Here is a 21255-nt window from a genome sequence, read left to right as displayed (position 1 = left end):
GCCAGTCTTACACAAACTCTTTCAGAGGCTTAGCAATAAAAGAGAGGAAACATTTTCCAGTTTATTTCATAAGGCCAACATAATCTTGGTAACAAAACCTTTCAGAATAATTATGATGAAGAAAATCACACAGCTATCCTCTAATATAGTATCTGAAATTCGACCCATTTCAGTGCTTTATTTCTTCTTCATATCTTCAACAGTGCTGCCTCCAGGCACATAATAGTATGGACTAAGACCAGATGGAAGTCAGTTTCTCTAAGGCTTTGGATAGCTAAATGTATTCTTCTGGACTTTGCCTCATCGCAGACTAAGATGGGACCTTAGTATTAGGCCTGATCTTGAATCCTGAATATGAGTAAGGTTGATTGATGAAGATGGAAAGAAGAGCCTCTAGGCAGAAAGAAAATAAAAGCCAAGACATAAAGAGGGGGAGACATGGGACATGCTAGGGAATAATAGTCCATTTCCTACCTTTTCTTTGCACTACACAGAAAGGTTCAGCAAGAGAAAGGCCAAAAACCGAGGCGAGGGATGGATTCTTTGACTTCTTGAATTATCAGGCTAAGGAAATGGGAATTGAAGGTTTTTGAGAAAGTGATGCCCATACGTAGAAGTATGACTTAGGAAGAATAACCTGGCAAGAGTGTGTAGGGGATAGAGACTGGTGCTGGAGAGCCTAGACACAAAGTCCAACTGAGGAAGAATGAGGCCTGAAACTACGAAAGTAGTGGATTAGTCGTGGATGGAATTTCCTTATTTGTGGAGCATGTGAACTGACTCTTTCCCTTCTCCCTAATGTAGCTTGATGTAGTTCTGGAATCATCCAGTAATTTGGACCCTCTATATCTAGGAACCCAGGCTTTGTGTCCCTCTTTAACCACTAAATCTCCTATTTATTCTCTAGGCGTTGATGTTTAAGAGTACAAGTTAGTTTACTCATTCCAAAACATTCAATGAATAACCTTTGTATTTCAAGCATTTTGCAGGGGCTTCTCAAAAATATATAAAAGCCATGCTGCGCATAAGCAGTTTCTAAAATATATGTTTTTACTAATAAAATTTACTTTCTTGTGGATCGTTTAAAATACTAAATAGGGGGCCGGCCCCATGGCCAAGTGGTTAGGTTCGTGTGCTCTGCTTCATCGGCCCAGGGTTTCGCCGGTTCGGGTCCTGGGCACAGACATGGCATCGCTTGTTAGACCATGCTGGGGCAGCGTCCCACATGCCACAACTGGAAGGACCTACAACTAGAATATACAACTATGTACCGGGGGGCTTTGGGAGAAAAAGGAAATAAAATAAAATAAAATCTTTAAAAAAAAAATAAAGAAAGAAAAGCTTAGATTTTTGAAATGTTAAGGTAAATTAACTTTATTTATTTTTGTTTTATTCAGTTAAACTAAGTGAAGAAAAAACTAAAGAACTGATAGAGAAAAAGGAGGTGGAAATTTCAGAGTTAAATGCAAAGTTAAGAACTCAAGAAAAGGAAAAACAAAATGAAATAATCAGACTACAGCTAGAGGTAAATGTTTAAGGCTCTGCTGAATTTGAGGATGCATCCCTTAATCTAGACCATACTTTGCTTATTTTTCATCACAGTAAGATAAATTTTAGGAGTAGAAACAATCCTGTAAGAGGGCTTCACACGTGCACATTCTCCATCACAAGCAGTGCTCAAACTCCGATGACTCTTAGCTACACTGCCTTTCAGCACTTGGCCTGAAGGTGGGACTCTTCAGTCATTCACAAGACCCTGGTTTCCAGAGAGGGTATTGTTTCCTCAGAGCAGGGACAGATAACTCAAGGATTACCTGCATTTTACAGCTGGGTCTGTGCAAGCATAGGACTACCATTCCAGCAGTGGGGAGAGCGTTCCTAATCCTTAACATTACTGTGTTCTCAGCAGAAATTGTGGAACCCTGAAGAACAAACCAGAAATTCATTTTGCTTTATTTAGGATAAAAAGAGACAAATTTCTCCCTAATAAATGTGTGCAAAAATACATATCATAGAAGCAGACAAACTAGATTTTTAAAAAAAAATTGAAGGGACTTCAAATAGGGCTAAGGTTCCAGTTCTTAGCTTGAAAGTCTTTTCAGCAGGTTGTTTAGCCAGATGTCAGAATTGCAAAGATATTGATATTTTGACAATATATTTGTCCCTTAAAATTTTTTTTTCTACATTCTACCAATCTCCCTTTCCATCATTCTTTCATTGCTTTTCCCCAGCCTGACTCCCACTTAACCTTCTTATTTTCAGAATTCACTGGCTTAGTTAAGAATTTATTCATGTTCCTGAAAGTTTGGTATCCCCGGGGTGCTTGATGAGGTACCGTGTTGAAGACTGTATAATCATTGAGCAAAAGAGGACTGATGTTGACTGTAGAGGCTCTTTGCTGCTGCTACTGCCTTCTGGTCAAGTGGACCCACAAACCACGGATGGGGCTAGATGGCTAACTGAGATGCAGTAGGTCATGTTTCAAGGTCTACCATCAACTTCTAATCCATTGACTGGGAATCAGCATTTTGTTTGCCATCCAGGCCCTGTCACTGGTCTAGCCCAAGTCTTTTGTTTGACTGATATACAGAACCCTTTTTGTTATTACCTTCATTGTAACTATCCATTTTTCTCCCCAACCCAGAACACGATCTCACAGAGAGTTTATTTGTAGTCCACAGAGAAGCTACGTTACACTTAAACTGAAGGGAAGAATTATAATGAGAGATTTTGAAAAAATACATAGCCAGTAAGAATAGCCTATGAGAATTTTTTTAACCTGATTCAGTTTAATGTTAAACCAACAAGCATTCAACAATATCGTTTTCAGATTTTACTGTTCAGCCTCAGAGTTTCTGCAGAAGGGTATATGAGTTTTTCTCCCACAACTGTTGATTACACTACAGTCTCGTTACAAAAGCACACTCATAGTAACGTGAAAATATTTTTATCTATCTTTAAGTTAACTAGATTCTCAACCCTGGTTAACTAAATTCTTAACCTTGCATGATAGAATCACCTGATGTCTTGAGAAAAAGATGACACTGACCACATTCTAGAATCTCTAATGTCGTGCCCAGGTATTTGGTACTTTTAAAAAGTTCCCCAGGTGATTTTAACATGGAGCCAGGGATAATCCTGTTTGGGTGTTCTTTGTTCTTCCTTAAAAATTGTTCCTTAGGGACTGGCCCGGTGGTGCAGCAGTTAAGTTCACACGTTCTGCTTCGGTGGCCCGGGGTTTGCCAGTTCAGATCCCGGGTGCAGACATGGCACCGCTCGGCAAGCCATGCAGTAGTAGGCGTCCCACATATAAAGTGGAGGAAGATGGGCACGGATGTTAGCTCAGGACTAATCTTCCTCAAAAAAGAAAAAACTTGTTTCGTACAGAAAGACTTTTCTATCTTCTGTTATACAGAGAAGGCACTTAAATTACAGATTATGTGTTAAAAGATATAATGGATTATACTTATATTTATAGAAACAGTTGTTTCTAATTGTTTAATTAGAATGTTCTCAATAACTTTCTTTTTAAACTTGATTCAGTTTGATGCCAAACTAGCAAGAGTTCAAACTAAATCAAAATCATATCCAGATTCTACTGTTTTGCCACACAGTATCTACAGAAGGGTATGTGAGTTCTTCTTCCATGGCTGTTGCTTAAGAAAATAAATTTCCCTAATGTGTTTCTATAAAGTTATCTAATATTTACTAACAATATACTTAACAGTTTTTCTTAAAATACATCACACAATCAGAAATTTTGAATAATCTTTAACAGTCACTTTCAATTTAAACTAGTAAACCTTAGTAGTAAATTAAAACATTAGAGAAGTTCTCTGACTCTTTGGGCCATCTTAGGAATTCCGTAATATATTTTGAACTTACGCTGACTTACTATTCTGAAGTTATTTAGGCACAAAGATAACAGATTTCTTTTTGCTCAGCTCCTCCTTTATTTATGGTTTACAACCTCAAGCTCTATAGGGAGAAGGGAACAAACTAAAACAAATGATGTTAACGTGTGTTTATATCCTTACACCAAGTTTATCCCATCAAGTCCCATAAAAATAAAACTACAGACCTTTCAAAATAAAGTATCTTTTTTAATACCTACTTCTACTTGAACCAGAAATATAGTTTTTGTTATTGTTTTGTTGTTCCTTGCACTTAATCTTATTATTTCTGAATTGCAATAACAAATTTTTTCTGCTTCATTTAGAAGCTTCAACATCTTCAAGAAGAAAAAAACAAGGAGATTGCAATTCTTCGTAATACTGTTCGGGATTTAGAGCAACGCCTCTCTGCTGGCAAAGATTCTCACCTTAAGCGTAGACGGTTTTGAGTATAGCAGTAATTTCATTAGTTGCTATTTAATTTCTTTAACAGCAGTTGAAAAATTAATTTCTATTGTCAATATAACATACTGCCTAAATAACAATGAAAAAGAGGAAATGAAATGAAGACAGCTTTAAACTTTTTTTATTAAGTTTTTTTAAACAAGTCCACACTTTGGCCAACTGTGTATTGCATTCTTGCTTAATAGTATTAACCATAAAGGAGTTCAGGTTTATAGGACTTAGTTTACCTATTGAACCATCATTGACTATGGAAATACTTTCTAAGCAATCAAGAGATAGACAACATTCTTTTACCTTTCCCCTTATATCTTTCAAGGGGCACTCTCACATTTCAAAGTGCGATACGATGCTAGATAAAGAAAACAAGATATAAAGACTTCATTCATATGTGGTAGTAAAAATCAAGATATGAGTCTTAGATGTACGTATAAGTGGATACTTAAACTGTAGTCATAGCAAAATATTCATGTGTAAGTATTTCTAGATCTTAAAAGACAGAATTCACTTCTTTAAAGGTTTAATCAGTTAAAAACATAAGATGAAAAAGACAAAGATAGCATTGAGAAATAAGTAAAGAAAAAATGGAAAACATGTCTTTGTTGTTCTTCCTCCATTCTAAATTGCTAACTATCCCACAGAAACCCCTAGGTCATAGTTTACGTTTCTGTTCTCATTAATGCAAGTAGAATGCTGGAAAAAGAAAAAGAAAGACATATTAACCAAAAGCTGCAATCACCTGTCAGTTGCCCGGTAATAAAAATATGGTTTGGGTTAAAATCTGACATAAATTTTAAAATTTGGAAGCCAATATAGTAGATTTCTCCATGTTTGCACAATTCCAATTTCTATTTTTGTATCGCTATTAATTAGGTAGCTTACAAAAATGCTAGAAGTGAAATTGCGTCTAGACTGACTTGGGGAGTATATCCTACTTTAAATGTTTAGTTTGAAGGTCATTTTCACATTGCTGCCTTATATTTTCAGCTTCAATTGGTGCTGGCTTCTGTGGGCTTGAGCTGCTGACTTGGCTGTCAGGCAGCTGGAGGCAAACGTCACTGACAAGATTCAATGACGTTCTCCTCTGCCCAAAGTCCCTGTCAGCTACATAAAGAGGGGAGGTTTTCTGTACACTGTCAGGTGATTGCAGACCTTGTATTTTCAAATATCAGATGTCGACAATGTCAGCATCAACTACTAGGAGCCAACTTTGAATCTTTGGGCATCTTACAGAGTAACTGATTTATACATCCTTTTTGTCAGAGCTTCTTTTGTGGAAGAGAAAGTTGTAAACTTTCCCCTCCTGGCATGTCTCAGTTCTCTGGGTGACCCCTTCTTTGTTGGCCCTTGTGCTTATGGTGGTGATGAAGGCCTGGAGGAGGAGGATGCTCAGGAGCACCTGTTGCTTCCGGTTGCTGATTCTCTGAAAGCTGACTGTTCCCAGCATGCTGATGCCCATGCTTGTGATGATGCTGGTGATGGTGATGGTGATGTGGCTGTGAATCCTCAGTTGTTTTTTCCACAGTAGCCAAAGATAGAGTTTTACAGAAGTCTTCATCTTCCAGTGTCTGGAAGAAATTTATAAGTCACTTATCAACAAAGCCATAGAGGCAGCAAGAATGCATGAAAAATGATTTGTAGAGCTAACATATATGAAATTCAAACTAGTTAATTAGGATTGAACTGGCTTTGTTTTTCTAGTATCATATTAATGAGAAAAAAATTGATGTCAGTCTCTACCTCTAGACTTTTTATTAAAATTTGGTTCCCATCCATATCTAATTATAAAGTGCTTCTTGTACAAAGTTTGCATTTAATCAAAGAATCCTCAAGCATCTTACAAAGGAATTAACATTAATGTTTTGAAAATAGGTAAAATAGGGTGTAACACAAATAGAGTTCAACAGTTGACCTATGCTTCTATACTGGTTAACTCAACAGCAGAATGCAGATTTTCCTTTTCTTATCAAGAGCATTTCCCAAATTTTTAAGAATTCTGAAGAAGAATTTGAGAGATACATAAGGCTTCAAAAGGAAGCCAAACCACTGTATTATATCTGCAGAAGCAAAACTAAATAAACTGGCCCAAAGAACCTAGACTGCAGTAAAGTCAAGCAAATATCAAATCCTAAACTCAGATGACGTACACGGAACCTTTCACTCCTGTGTCAACAATGCTTCGAATCTAATATTATATTCTTAAACAAACTGATTTCTCTCTGATAATTCAAAAATGCCAATCAACTCTGCTCAAAATCAGTAATTTTTCATACCTCAGCTTATGCCAGGAAATGTTTTGAACTTCACCAGAGCTTTGTTAATGTATCCCTACTATAGTGCTGAAAGTAGCAAACGACTGCCCATATCCCACTGGGCATAATATTCCTTTCTACATGAATCTAGTTCTTTAATTTGTTGTAAGTCTTTTTTTAGTTTTGTGTGCCCACAAATCATAGGCTCAAAGCTTACAGATATAGCAATGTAATGCTAAACCTCAACCCATAAAGTTATTTATAAACAAAGTTACAAAATCAACTTGAGAGACCAAAGACTCACTCAGTGGTATGGTTAGGTGTTTTGAAAGTTTTGAAAGGTTATAACTTCCATTAGACTTTAACATACAACTACTAAGTGGTACTTTTTTTGGTTATTTCTGAACTACTTTTAAGAACTTAATAGCATTTGATTTAAAACTTATAAACAATTTTATAAATGTTTAAAATATACTGTATAATGTTCTAAATGTTCAGTGATTAAACAAACACAAATAATTATTGTAGTAGACTAGTTTCAAAAAACCAATGACTGTATTTCATTGTCTACAATTTATTTTTTTTCACGTTTTAAGATCTTTAAAATCAGAATGCATCCTACTATTGATGGTGTTGCAGCACTGTGTCCTACTTTAACTGACAGCATTTTTTTAATAGTACATAAAATAATGTATCATATAATTGATGGCATCTAGGATACAATGAAATAGAAAAACTCCAATTTGATTTGGCATGTCAGATATATATGGTATATTATTCTTATTTTCAAATGGTTAGTAAATTTTAAGCATGTCATGGGAATTGTTTCTGCCTTTGTTTCAATATAGCTAGGTATATTTATAACTATTAGGCATTTGCACAAATGCAAAATACTGAAATAATCCCAAAGTATGAGGAATCAATATAGATAGCATCTATTAAGCACTTAGTATAAGTTAGACATTGAGTTAGTACTCTGTATTATCTCAGTTTCCTCATTTTAAAAGCAGTAAAATAACCCTCATAGGATTATTATGAAGATTAAAATGTGAAAAATGACATAACTAGAGTATTACCCTGTTATGCTCTTTAACAACTAAATTAATTAAATGATTCATTAAAATTTAAGATGGCTTTCTTTAGATCTGGGAAAAATCTGAAGGAAGTACAGCTCACTAATAAAATTCCAAATTGTTTTTAAAGCTGAGTTCAAATTTTCCCAATTTTCCATGTCAAGGAAACATTGTCTGGAATTATTTCACTTCTCAATATGAGAGGAAAAAAAGTCTAGTTAATACAAATTAAAACAATTCCCTGAGTGTATTTTAATAAACAATATTTAAATATAGCGCTTCTCATAACAAAGAATAAATATTCTCATGGTTATTAGGAAAGAAATATCAGTAACAAGTAGAAAACTTATTCCATTGTAAAGAAAATGCAGTAATTCCATCTGCAGAATGGGCAGACAGTGCAAGGGCTCCATGGAAAAGCTGACAGTCTTGCACCCTTGATAAATTAAGTAGTCATCTGGGCCCCAGTTCTGTTTCAGGTAATTCTATATAAGCTTTGCTATCACTAAGCTCTTATGTGAACACATTCAAGATATTAGAATAATGTTATTTTATGTTGGCTGAATTCTTTGAGCACTTACACTCATGCAACATCATTTGGTGGTAATTAAAATATGTGATCTACCTTGATTTTTATTTTCTAAATCTTTTAGATAAAAGCGGCAATATAAATCTTGAAAAGACATTTTAAAGAATATATTCAGTAATAGGAAGTATGTGTAATTATAAAAATTACTGTTATAGATCAATTTTTAGTACATCAAAGAAACATGAATTAGCTAATTGGTCATGAAACACTAACTTATTTACACAGCTCTTAAAAGATTTCCTTTTTTCTTGTGGTAAAAATAATTGAGAAAAATACCATGAGAGAGCAGTTTCCACACTTCTTTTCACAGTAGGCAATCTTAATGGCTTCTTCTACATATGGAAAAGTTAGGAAGGAGTAAGGCAAACCAAGATGATATACAAGACGACCACATCTAAAAAAAAGGACACATACTGTGTTATTACAATATTTTCTCTATTGTGATCCTACTTAAGCACAGTCTGGGATAGGTGTTACAGGTTTAATGGTCTTATAACTAAGACCCTTTCATACCTTCAGTAAATTTCCTTGCGTGGGGTCTCAAACAAGCTCCCCGGCACTGCATACCAGGGCAGGTCATGACAAGATAACAGTGAGTCTAATACTAGCATTTTGAACTGTTATAGATATGTCACTATAAATAATATGAAAACTGTGTAGTATAGTCATTGTGACTTGATCAAATATAATTTTGTAATTGACTTACAAATTCTACCAGTGCCCAGACCACTGACTTATCATAAATCAGGCTCTGCAAATCACATGAGCTTTTCATAACTTCTAAGGCAGCACAAATTCCACACAAGGAATCACAGCATAAAAAAAAGATCCTTGAATCTTGGCCAGTAGCCCATTTATTTAAAAATATATCTGATGCAACAAAAATTTCAGCACAATGAAAGAAATGGAGTTACAACACTTGGCATTCTCAGAAATGGTGGAATTGAAATGTCCTCCTTGCCCACATTTACCCAGTATGTACAATTTTATTTGACTATCAAAGGGTTGCTCTTTGCAATTGACTAAATTAGGAGTTTGCAGTCCTAAAAGAATGACATGTAATGTTAAAACTATTTAGTAAAGATCAAGTAGGGCTTAGGGCTACGCAGAATCTGGCTCGCCATCAATGAAGAGCCAAAACAAAACAGAGCACCAACCAGGAATGTTGGTAATATCAAATAATGTGTGCATTGAGGTCCCCTCAAATTACAAATGTTTTATTTGTTCATAGAATCAAAAGCAGATTCATGCCAATTATACCTCAATGATTAGCTCACTTTATAGTTCAGGAATTCAAGTATGTAGCCTTAAAATTATTAATCAGATTAGTGTGGTTATTCATCTGCAAAATCCTTAGAATTGTGTGTGATATACAAATTGACCCTTTTTTTGTTTAATCAGAATGCCAATTTAGAGGGAAAAGAAAAGTATAGTCAATTTTCTTTATTGCCCTACTGGAATGGCACATTCTTTTGTGTGAAAGAAAGTCATTTCAAAATATTACAACCAAACATTTTAATGGGCCCACTGTGGAACTGAGTATTTGGTAATAAAATAAAAGCAGATGTCTTATTTTAAATCACTTATTATTTAATTAAATACAAAGCAGGTATTTTTTAATTTGAAGTGTGTGTGAGTGTGTGTGTGCGTGTGTGTACACACCTGTCATATATGAGGAAGTCATCTTTGCTTCCATTTAAGAGAGTCCAGATGTCTGTTTGGTTTTCTTCTTGTTGATAAACAGCAATATATTCTGAAACCTTATTTTTAAGATGTATGTATTTTAATCGAGCAGAGATTTCTTGGTGATTAACAACAACATAGGAAATGTTTGAGTATCCTTCTTTCTCCAGTTTTACTCGCAGGTCTTCCAATCTAAAATATTTTGGAAAAATACCCAAAATAAGAATAATCTCATTTAAGTTTATTAGTGACTCCTCTTTCTTCTCACTGCCTACTTTTTTCTACATGAAACTCTCTTACTATTTTTTCTTACTCATACCTCTTCTTTATATTGTTGTTAAAGATTAAATTTTCAATTTTTAATTATTTATTGAGCACTTGTGCTCAGTTAAAACCTTATGCTAAATGCTTGCACAAACATTAGCTCATTTAGTCCTTAAATTAATCTTATGAAATCTATATTTTTTAATCTACCTTACAGTTACAGAGAATTCTACCCAATAAATATTTGGCAAATAACTCAACAAGTATTTTTATTTACATAAATAAATCTGTTAAATGACCCAAGATGTTTGATGGCAAGTCTAATATTCATTCTACTCTGGCAAAGCACTCCTCTTTGCTTCCTGTATTGAAATAACTAATTCATTTGCAGGAGTACATTTTAGAACATTTTCATTACACAAGTAACACATATTTAGTAGGACATTATAAAATAAAGGTCCACAAAAAGAAGAAAAAATTTCCATAACTCCAGGAAAACAACTGTAAACATTTTGGCATATATCCTCCCAGTCTTCTTTCTTCTCACATTCTAAGCAAACACATATAGTTTTTCCAAAAATGTGATTTAATAAATACATCTTTTCCATTTTTATTTTATGTATATATATATATAATAGCTTTCCCCTTAAGAAATCCCAGCCCACAGAAAGACTGTCTTACCTAGATGCCTGCAGAAGGCACAGGTATCAGCTGGCTTGAAGCAGAGCAACCACAGTCACTGAACCATAGGAGTTCAGCATTGGATCTTGATCCCTTATGCTCCAGGCTGGAGGTTGCTTACAAAAGGAGCTTTGCCCCTGGCTCTCTGTTCCTCCCCATGGAAGGAGACAGAGAGCCAGGGCAAGCCCCAGGCTTCTCCACATTGCTGGGGTTGTCCTGTAAAAGAGAAAACCTTTCTGTCATCTTCACAGATGGCTTCCTAGTCATAACCAGGAATTTCTATCAATCCAGCAGGTATCATCCTACTTCCGGTAAATACCCAGCCCCTGGAATCTGTCTCCATGTTGTTGGGCTCATTATGTTGGCCTCCCTGCACCAACTCTTTCTATAAAGGGGAGATCAGCCAGATGCAGGGGAGTTGTCAATGCACCTCCTATCTATCTGGTTTAGCAAGATACTTTAGTAAGCGTGCCATGGAGATTTGCCTGAACAGGCAACCAAGAACTTCTCCAGGGGAAGATACATGTTTAGAAAAATTTGGAGACTGTGGCCTCAATAATGAAGTAACATTCTGCACACAATTTGATTTTTACTTGAGACACACCAAGTTCTGCCTACTTCTTTCCGTCCTCTACCAATCTAAGAAGGGGAGAGGTAAGTAAGAGATTCTGCTCAGAAATGAAAAGACCCAGCATGGAAAGAAGACCCAGGAAGAAAGGAGGTGGCAGTGAGGGTGGTTTACCAACATGAAGGGGCTCCTGCTGGGCCCTTAGCTCTTCAGGTCCAAACTTTCTATATTTATAAATCTCTTGAGTGTGGCTCCCTTTTGTCCCTCTTGTTCTTTAATGTCTAGCTCTCTGTTAATATTAAAGGGTTTGAATCTCTTCAGGTATAAAACTGGCTGCCAAAATGTTACTACTATATCCAAGATAAACATGGACTAAGGGAAAAACCCTGACCACGGAGAAATGTCACAAATTGCTGCCCCCTGTACCATTTAAGACTCACTGAAATCTACTCTCAGTCTAATTGGCTATGACCACTTTCAGGAAGTTTCTGTGACTCAGTGGCATATTGTTGGGTAAATACCTGCTCCCTCTGAGTAGGAAGGTTAACCATTTGACCATAAATATTCCCCAAATTAGGGCTAGCTCTCTCCGCAGAAAGGTACAAATAAAACAGGTGAATTGTAGAGAGGTGCTGAAACAAGGGAACACATTCAAGCAGAGATAAGCCGAGAAAGAAAAATCCACATGAGTAATCAGGGTTATTTTGATGTAAGAGTCTGTAGAGAGAGTTCAGAACAAAATTCCACAACTAGAAAATTGGCACATTTTCAGGCACTGATCTGGGATGAAGTAAAAGCACTCTTGGGGAGGGGGATATGGGTGTGGAGAGGGAGAGTAATGATAAGTGACCTAGAGTGAGCCCAGAATTAATAAAGGAATAGAAAAAATTAGAGGGTGAGAAAGAAAGTTTGAGAGGATAAATTGAATGACTTATTAAGGCCATCCCATCCATTCTAATATTTTTAAAATTCTAACATTTAAAAAAGGAGAGGCTAGCGGCCGACATGGTGGTGTAATGGTTAAGTTCACGCACTCCGCTTCGGCAGCCTGCGGTTTGTGGGTTTGGATCCAGGGCGCCAACCTAGCACCGCTTGTCAAGCCACACTGTGGCAGCATCCTACATAAAACAGGGAGATTGGCACAGATGTTAGCTCAGCAACAACCTTCCTCAAGCAAAAAGAGGGAGATTGGCAACAGAGGTTAGCTCAGGGCCAATCTTCCTCAAAAACACACAAAAAAAAAGATATATCTGGACTAAATCTAGGGAATTTCCTTAGAATAGTATTTATGATGATGATACAGTTATCCTTGCTGTAGCTACCATTTTCTGAGCATTTATAGACCTATATGCAGGTGGTGCTAAGCACTTTTATATATCACGTCAGTTATTCCTTACAACTATGAGACCATTATCCCCTCTGGCAGGGGAGGAAACCATGGCTAAGAGAGAGTTTAGGCATCTTTCCCAAGTCCACACAGGTAGTAAGTAACAAGAGAGAATGGATTCAAACCAGTTCTGTTAAATCTAAAACATGACCTCTTAGCTACTGTACAATGTTGACAGTTTTAAGATGGGTCACCTTTAATAACGATAGCTGTCAGGGTTTTGTTTGTTTGTGCCTTAGGATGGCAAAGAGAACACCAAAATTATTCAAGCTGTTTTGTGTCTTACTAGAATGAGTAGATGTCCCCTACTTTCTAGAATATAAATTCAATAGTTATAGAAACTTCTGCATAAATTCAGGACTTGGCACCCTCACTTTGCCATATACCTTACCATTCCAAGTATGTAGTGACTACATGTGACTAAGTAGTGACTATAAATGAAAAGACTATTTCACTCATTTCTTTCATTCAGTGTTTTGATGAAAAAATAACTAAAGCCACTGGCAGGGGGTAGTAGATTACAGTGTTCACACTTTCAGATTTTCCTCTGCCCTTAAAATCAACAGGCTATTCAACCTTGTTTCTTAAGATCATTTTTTATATAATAAACTTTTGACTTTAATTATAGCTGTCAGACAGCCATATAAAAATAATGATGATAAATAGCAGAACTGGATTTACTGGAAGCTGATCCAATAACAATTAGAAAGTAGTTGTAAATTTCACTAATCTCACCACTTTTCAGTCACAAAACCTAGATCTGTTGGCCACGTACAGACCTACACTTCTTTAAAATTCCCCGTTAGAAGGCAGGATATGCTGAAACCTTTTCCACCCTCTTCCCCTGGAATTCAGACCAGCATCTGAGGCTCCTCCCTCATTCACTTGAAACACCCACTCACCACCTAGACTGCAAAACTTTGCGTTTAGTCACAAGCAATATCCCTGGACATTTCTACAGCACTGTAGAATGACCATATTTCAGTCTCTGCTCTTCAAATCCATGGGCTATTTTTTTCCCTTGGAGTTCTTACTCTGCATTTCAGTGGGAAATATTTAAGCTTGAACATACCATACTGCCTATATAACATCACAACCTGGGCCAGCCCAGTGGTGCAGCTGTTAAGTGCGCACCTTCTGCTTCGTTGGCCTGGGGTTCACCAGCCCAGACCCCGGGTGCGGACATGGCACTGCTTGGCAAAAAGCCATGCTGTGGCAGGCGTCCCACATATAAAGTAGAGGAAGATGGGCATGGATGTGAGCTCAGGGCCAAGTCTTCCTCAGCAAAAAGAGGAGGATTGGCAGTAGTTAGCTCAGGGCTAATCTTCCTCAAAAAAAAAAACCCATCACAACCTTTTGCAGAGTGGAAGTGTTAGATTTCTCCAGCCTCCCCTGCTCCCATCTTCATCCTCAGCTGTGCAGAAGGCAGGGCAGAAATCAAAAACCACCAATGTGCCCACTGCAGAACGTTACCCACCACACCCAACTTTAGACTCTTTTGTTCTCTTTCTTTTGTATTATTTTCATTTTCTTTATCCATCTCTTTTTTTAAAGTCTATTCTAAGGAAAAATATTTTATGACTCAAATTATTTACCAAACTCTAAAAGAATCAAGTATTGCAAAACACAAAGTTCCTACTTACCCCTCGGACAAGGCTGCTTCCTTTCTCTTTGCTCAGCTGGGCAGCTCCACAAAGCCACAGTGAGAAACTCTGATATTTATAGTCCCGTTGTTTACCTCACCTCTCAGCGATAGTCCAAAGTTCAGGGCTGTGACCTTGCAAGCCGAGTAAAACCCCGAACTGCTTATTATAATCGAAACAAAAGAAAGTAGCAAGTGCTGCCCTGCAAGAAATGGAGGAAAAGTTTCTGGCAATTACTGATTTATTTCCTATCCTTTTCAGTCACCCCAGTATCTAGGATTTAATGGTACAGTCGGGGGCGGGAGGAAAGGCTAAGGGTAAAGAGGGCCTCCAAGTGGTGTTCTTTTCCAAACTCTAATTGGAAAAACATTTGCTGAGCCAGCGAGTTAAGCTGCTGCTTTAAGAAAAGAACAAAAGACTTTTTTTCTCCGTTTGCTTTGTAGTGACCAGGTGCTAGCCTACCCAAACTGTGAGCTGTGTTAGAAAAGCCACCTGCTGTTTCAAATCTTTCCGGTCTCCTGCTCTTACGGACCTGCTTGAACTGTTTGGCTCTGCTTAAAGCTTGAATCTGAGTGGGATCTCACAGGACCTCTGTTCTTTTCTTTTTCGTTTATGGAAAAGAATAAGAAAATAGACCTCCTATCTGGGGAAACCAGGCCTCATTTTCGTTACCACAGACGTCCTACTCCCTGGAAAACCTACGTATCTCACAGAATTTTTTTTAGAATCTAGTGTAAAATCTTTACAAATATAAGTACCATACACATAAATGTTTGTGGTGGTAGTAGTTGGACATGGAAAGGGTACGGAAATTTCGAAATGTACAAATAAAATAGAAAATTTCTGCTCTTTGAGAAAGGGTAACTTTTTTCTACTAGCTGCTACAAGTGAACACGCCCAGGGTGGGTAATGTCAGGAGCAATGTCAACGACGTCATCCTGGGGAGTGATGGTTTTCGAGTAAGCTTGGCTTTCATTACTGATGCATTTTTGTCCAAACCCTATTGCTGTGTGCTGGGTACTGTCGTATGAGGTGCAGGAAGTACTAAGAAACTGGGCATTTGAAAACCAAATTCTGTTTACCCACACTAAGCATAAGTATTAAGCCTTTATGGGTACCAGATCCCTTTGAGAATCCTGTGAAATGCTTAATTTCTCCCAGGGGGGTGGGAGGATGCACCAAAACATACTTGCTTTTTAAAAGAATCTTGTGAAAAATTTTTGTATAAAACAGATAGTCCCACCTGTAGTTCATTTACTTCATAAATTTAAATAGTCATATTTGGTCTGTCTACAGCAGAAAATAGAGTATTTCACCATCACCTGCTTCTTTTACATGTAGCTTAGCAGTTACCTCCCGCTCCAAAAGGATTCCCTCCAAGTGTGCAGCTAGCTCCAAACGAGAGTACTCAGGATTGTGTGTGTCCGGGCCAGTGTATGTCTCTAACCTCCAGACAGCAAAAAGAGAAGATAGGTAGTTTCTGATGTTTGAAGGGTATCCATTCTTAATAGCCTCTTCTGTGCTGGGTAGCCTGGAACCTGTCAGCATTTTTAAGAAAGCAGAATTTTCAAGCAAATCTTCGTTGGGTGTTAAATCAAATTACGTTAAGTCAAACAAAATCAAACGTTTATTAGGTGCTTTTGCTAAGCACAGTATGAAATTCCCTTGTTCTCGAGGACCTCAAAATCTAGTAGGATAGACAGACAAGTAAGCAGAAAAAAACACCCTGTAAAGTGTGATGATGTCTAGGATGCTGTAAGCACAAGATTCTGTTGGAAACTTGAAAAAGGGAACATTTTAACCCAGCCTGGAGATAGGGCCAGCACGGTAGGTCAGTATACTCTCAGGCAAGTTCAACAGGCACTTTATGGTAGGTTTTACACTCTAGCGAAGGGGTTCAGAACAGGCCTCCCCGAGATGTGCCACTTTGGCATGTGAAATATTTTGAGCTAAAGGCAATCAAGATCCTGTGAGCCCAAGAGAAACTTTTACCTCCCTCTTAAAGAATTTAAATTGGGGTCCTTGCCCATGATAAGAATTATTACCAGAACTAAGTTTTTATGGCCTATCTGTATGGCAGGGCAAACCTCTAATTACTGAACATCTGCTCTTCCTACCATCCTATGAATTACCCTTCTCCCCTCTGAAGCCTCAGGCCCGTATGCCATTCCTTAGCTCAAGATGGCATATATACCTCATTCTACCTTTTTGTCTCTGAATGTCTCACATATGTGGGCTCTCTGACTCTCTCATGTATTTGGGGTTCCTGTATGTATGCAATTAAGTTTGATTTTCTCCTGGTAATCCATCTCATGTAAATTTAATTCTTAGACCAGCCAGAAAAACCTAGAAAAGTGGAGGAAAATTTCTTCCTCTCCTACACTAGCTTCAGAGCACCCAACAAATCTACCCACAGCACTGTCTAGAAAGTTGTTTTGTTTCAATTTTTATGAATGATTAAAATTTCTCCTGACAGGTTGCTCCAGCCAGCACCACACAACCCAACATTAAGATTACTGAGAGTAACTAACTGTATCCTATCAAGTTGAACTTTATCGTAATGACCTCATCTCTTACAACTTCCAACCTTAGAGTCGAGAATCTATCTTTCTTCATACGGTCTCATTCTTCCACATCCTTATCCTCAGAATGTTTATGCATATATTTAATCCATGTTTTTAATAAGAATTCTCTCCTTTTTATGGGTTGCAAATGATTTCTATGGAGAATAGGGACCTAAGAATCTGTGAGTCCATGATATACTTGGAAGAGAGAAGGGCTATGAACTGTGATTTTATAAATCAGTTTATTAGCTACAGCAGGTGATAATATGGCATTGATCCATTAACATTTGTAAAGCATTGATGTCTGAAAATATCAGAAAGTGAAAGAGTGTTATTATGACATGAAAGGCCTATGTAAAATATTGACCCCCTTTAGCTAGAGTGTTATGTGATGTTTTACATGCAAAGGCAAATGAAGATTTTCCGACTATTTTAGAAAAAAGTGCCTTTTGACCCAAATTATTCTTCCTTCCCCTTGTATATGCATCGTATTAAATATAATATTGTTTGAGCATCCATGTTGAAAGATAAGACGCTGAGTATGCAAAGGATGCCTAGGAAAAAGCAAGATGTTTTCAAAGTGAACAAGATAAATAAGAACAATGACCAAGCGGAAGCCATAGCAACAGCAGCTTGGATTAGATAAGGACTAATTTGATCCTTTGAGATTCACATGAAACGGAAATATGCTTTGAAGGGAGCTTTTCTTCAAGCTCACAAGTTTACAGATCTGAGAACTGTTTGATATATCAAACATAAATGCAATCAAGGAGGTAACTACATAGAGTGCCAAATGTCATGTGAGACTGAGCACATTCAGACAGTAACAAACATCAGAAGAATTATTACTTGAAATAGGATGTTAATAATTTTTTTTTTAATTTTCAAAACCAGAGCGAGTGCCTGCAGCTCCTCATGGGACACAGCGTTGGCATCAACATGCAAAAAGCATATAAGCCTCCAAATGACGTTAATCCCCTGAATTAATGAAAAAGCCACATTTATAGAGTACGTCTTTTGTGTTTTGAACTATATCAAAACCAGGTGCATATGTAAGTATTTTAACACATTTGCTAATTGGTAGAAGAATTTTGACAGCTTTTTTACAAAAGCATAGTTGTTTGTTTTTTGTTTTTTGAGGAAGATTAGCCCTGAGCTAACATCTACCACCAATCCTCCTCTTTTTGCTAAGGAAGACTGGCCCTGCGCCAACATCCGTGCCCATCTTCCTATACTTTATACACAGGATGCCTGCCACAGCATGGCTGGCCAGGCAGTGCCATGTCCGAACCCAGGATCCGAACTGGCAAATCATGAGCCACCAAAGCGGAACATGCAAACTTAACTGTTATGCCGTCAGGCCAGCCCCTAGTTGTTAGTTTTTTTAAACAATGAGGTTAATATTAATGATTTTTAAAACATTCAGTGTTTTAAAAAAAAGAGAGAATAAAATATTTCAGCTAATTTTTAAGTATTTTAATTAATATTGAATTTTTAACATTATAATGGCATTTCAAGAATTGCATACTCTAAAAATGATGTTCTATTGACTTATTTTTAACTTGTCTTTAAAAATATCAGTACAAGAGTTTCTCATTAGTTTTTTAAGCCTCAAAGAAGTATTTTTGTGTGTATTAGAGCAGTGTCCACCTGACACTTTGTAGCTGCCTTTGGGCTTTAATGCACACAGCTGTTGCGCTTAGAGAGGGGAGAGGAGATTTTTTTAGTCAACTGCAGCTGCATTAGACAGAGGATGTGAGGAAGTGATATCCTGATTCATACCATCTGCCCTGTATTATAAGTAGGTTGGGTCCCAGTCCTCATTGGAAGAAGAAGCAAATTGAGGTCCTAGTTAAACAGCACGCCAACCAAATAAGTGGCTTTGATAGGGACTGCTTACATGAGTTTAATGATTTTTAGAAAACTGTTTTCATAAAAAGAATATTTCTGGCAAATCTTATGCCATTATTCAGATCGGTATTTGGAGTGGAATTTTTGGAATTTCTTCCTAAGTGTCCCATCTAGTTTTCCCCAGATAGAAGATAAAATGCAACTCTGGTTCCTGTTCTCGTATTTTCTGATAAATGGCCTTTGCCTGTTATATTTTTCCTGTACAAGTGAATTGGCTAGCCCACTCGGTGAGGGTTCCTGAAGGCAGGGCTGACTGGACGGTCTCTGACTCAAACCTTCAGGGGCACTGACATCGAAGGAGCCCATCGAGCTAAAACCCGAGTCAGAAGCTGAGGTTTGTAAAAGCCTAAATGAGTCAACAAACTAAGGGGAGCTAGTGGCAGAGCTCAAAAAGCCGGGTGTGCAACAGGGAATAAAGGAACAGAGAGATGTTTTTGAGCAGAAGATCAGGGAGTTTGGGATCAAAAGAGTAATCTGGAAGTCATGCCTGGTCGGACACCTGGAACAGGCGTTGTTGACAGTAGTTGGCTTGTGCAAACTTACCAGGGCAGTGTGAGAAGGACCAAAGACAGGTACCCCTGGACAAGCACTAGGGACAAGTCGCAGTCAGTCTCAAGACCCCTGGGGCTCTGAATCGCAACAGTGGAGATTCACTGGGCAGTTTGAGACAAATTATTGATTCTTAATAAATATTTGCTGAAAGAATGTGTAAATGAATGGTGAATTTTTCTATGAGACTTAGGAACTGAGAAGTCCAAATTCTGGAGTTATGAAATTCCATTGAAATACCTGTGAAATTATTTTTAGCCCAAAGAATGATCCAAAGTAATAAAGTAAGTCATTTGCTTGAAATTATTTTTATCTTGGACATTTGCATGGTCAGAGCTGCCACATTGCCAATGAAGCTCAGATAGAAGATTCATTTCCTCACATATACTAGACATGGAAAACATAGGTCTGTCTGATGAATTCCTTCTCAAAACTAATAATACCTTAGACTAGCTGCTAAAAACCATTTATGACCATTTTTCTTAAAACTTGAAGAGCTTTCTGTTGTGTATCTAACATGCTATCCAGTTTGCAAAGAGACCAGTTTTATATAGTTGAAACATTTTCTCCAGAGCCATTTCTATCATCTCAGTTAAGCAGATGTCCCAAGACAACCTACGTTAATTTTCTCGTGGTCTTAATTTGCCACTTCATTTTATATGTGTACGTACCACCGAAAAAGTCTTCTAGGGCTTGTGTTGATGATGTCTCAAATCTTGAGTTTTCTGACAGAATCTAAAGGCAAATCTTATGAATTTTCTCCTGGAATAACCAGTTAAGTATAATAATTTCTGACCAAGTGGCTTTATATAATGTTCATTTAAAATAATTCAACTTTTAAAAAAAGGAAATATGGTCTTAATTTGTATCTCAAACTTATGGAAAAAGATATACTGCATGTAAATAAATGTCATTCTCTACATACTGTTTCATTACTATTTTTAATTTAATAATATATCACAGATATCTTTCCAAGCCATAGGCATCTTTCTATGTCAGTGTGTATAGAGTTGCCTCATTCTTTTCAAAAATTGCGCATTATTTAATTCTATGAATATATAATCCGTAATGTGTAATCCCTTTTTAATGTAAGTTGTTTCCAGTTTTCAAAATTTAATTGACCATATTTGTACATAGTATATCTTTGTGAATGACATATAATTTCTGCTTAAAGTAAAATTGGTGGTCAATGGGGAATGCATATTTCAAATTTTGATTGTTATTACCAAATTGCCCTTCAAAGTGTACCAAGTTATACTCCCACCCAAAAGTCCATGGCAATACTTATTTCTATCATCAAATTATTAATTTGAGTTTATTTTATTATTTGCGAGTTTATTGACTTTTTTAGTTTGCTAGGGCTGCTGTAACAAAGGACCACACATTGGGTGGCTTGAGCAACAGAAATTTATTTCCTCACAGTTCTTGAGGCTAGAAGTCCAAGATCAAGGTGTCAGCAGGATTGGTTTCGTTCTGAGGCCTCTTTCCTTAGCTTGCAGATGGCCATTTTCTCTCTGGGTCTTCACATGGTCTGTGCTGGTGTCCTAACCTCTTCTCATGAGGACACCAGTCGTGTTGAGTCAGGACCCATCCATATGACCTCACTTTACCTTAAATACCTCTTAAAAGGCTCTATCTCCAAATACAGTCACATTCTGAGGAACCTAGGTTTGGGCTTTCAACATGTGAATTTGGGAGAACACCATTCAGCCCATAACATTGACCATTTGTACTTC

At 37.1% G+C, this 21255-nt stretch overlaps 2 protein-coding genes across 2 annotated transcripts in view; one reads left to right on the top strand and one right to left on the bottom strand.

The window, feature by feature from the left end:
* CCDC152 (coiled-coil domain containing 152) overlaps nt 1-4426 on the top strand; it is a 40597-nt gene extending 36171 nt beyond the window's left edge. The window contains exons 7-9 of the mRNA XM_014734889.3: nt 1398-1525; nt 3544-3627; nt 4220-4426. Of these exons, the coding sequence (XP_014590375.1) occupies nt 1398-1525; nt 3544-3627; nt 4220-4342 (335 nt within the window). The 3' untranslated portion in view covers nt 4343-4426. The remainder of the gene's footprint in view (nt 1-1397; nt 1526-3543; nt 3628-4219) is intronic.
* Nucleotides 4427-4463: 37 nt separating this feature from the next.
* Nucleotides 4464-14575, bottom strand: SELENOP (selenoprotein P). Its single transcript, NM_001135605.1, is given in 6 exon segments — nt 4464-5923; nt 8546-8663; nt 9932-10144; nt 10898-11113; nt 13602-13606; nt 14496-14575. Coding segments are annotated over 4 exon segments (1158 nt in total). The 5' UTR covers nt 11101-11113; nt 13602-13606; nt 14496-14575; the 3' UTR covers nt 4464-5299.
* Nucleotides 14576-21255: the final 6680 nt, after the last annotated feature.

This window comes from Equus caballus, chromosome 21 (assembly GCF_041296265.1).
Source record: "Equus caballus isolate H_3958 breed thoroughbred chromosome 21, TB-T2T, whole genome shotgun sequence".
NCBI lineage: Eukaryota > Metazoa > Chordata > Mammalia > Perissodactyla > Equidae > Equus > Equus caballus.
The sequence above is the reverse complement of the archived record's forward strand: the minus strand, read 5'-3'. Positions and strand labels throughout refer to the sequence as shown.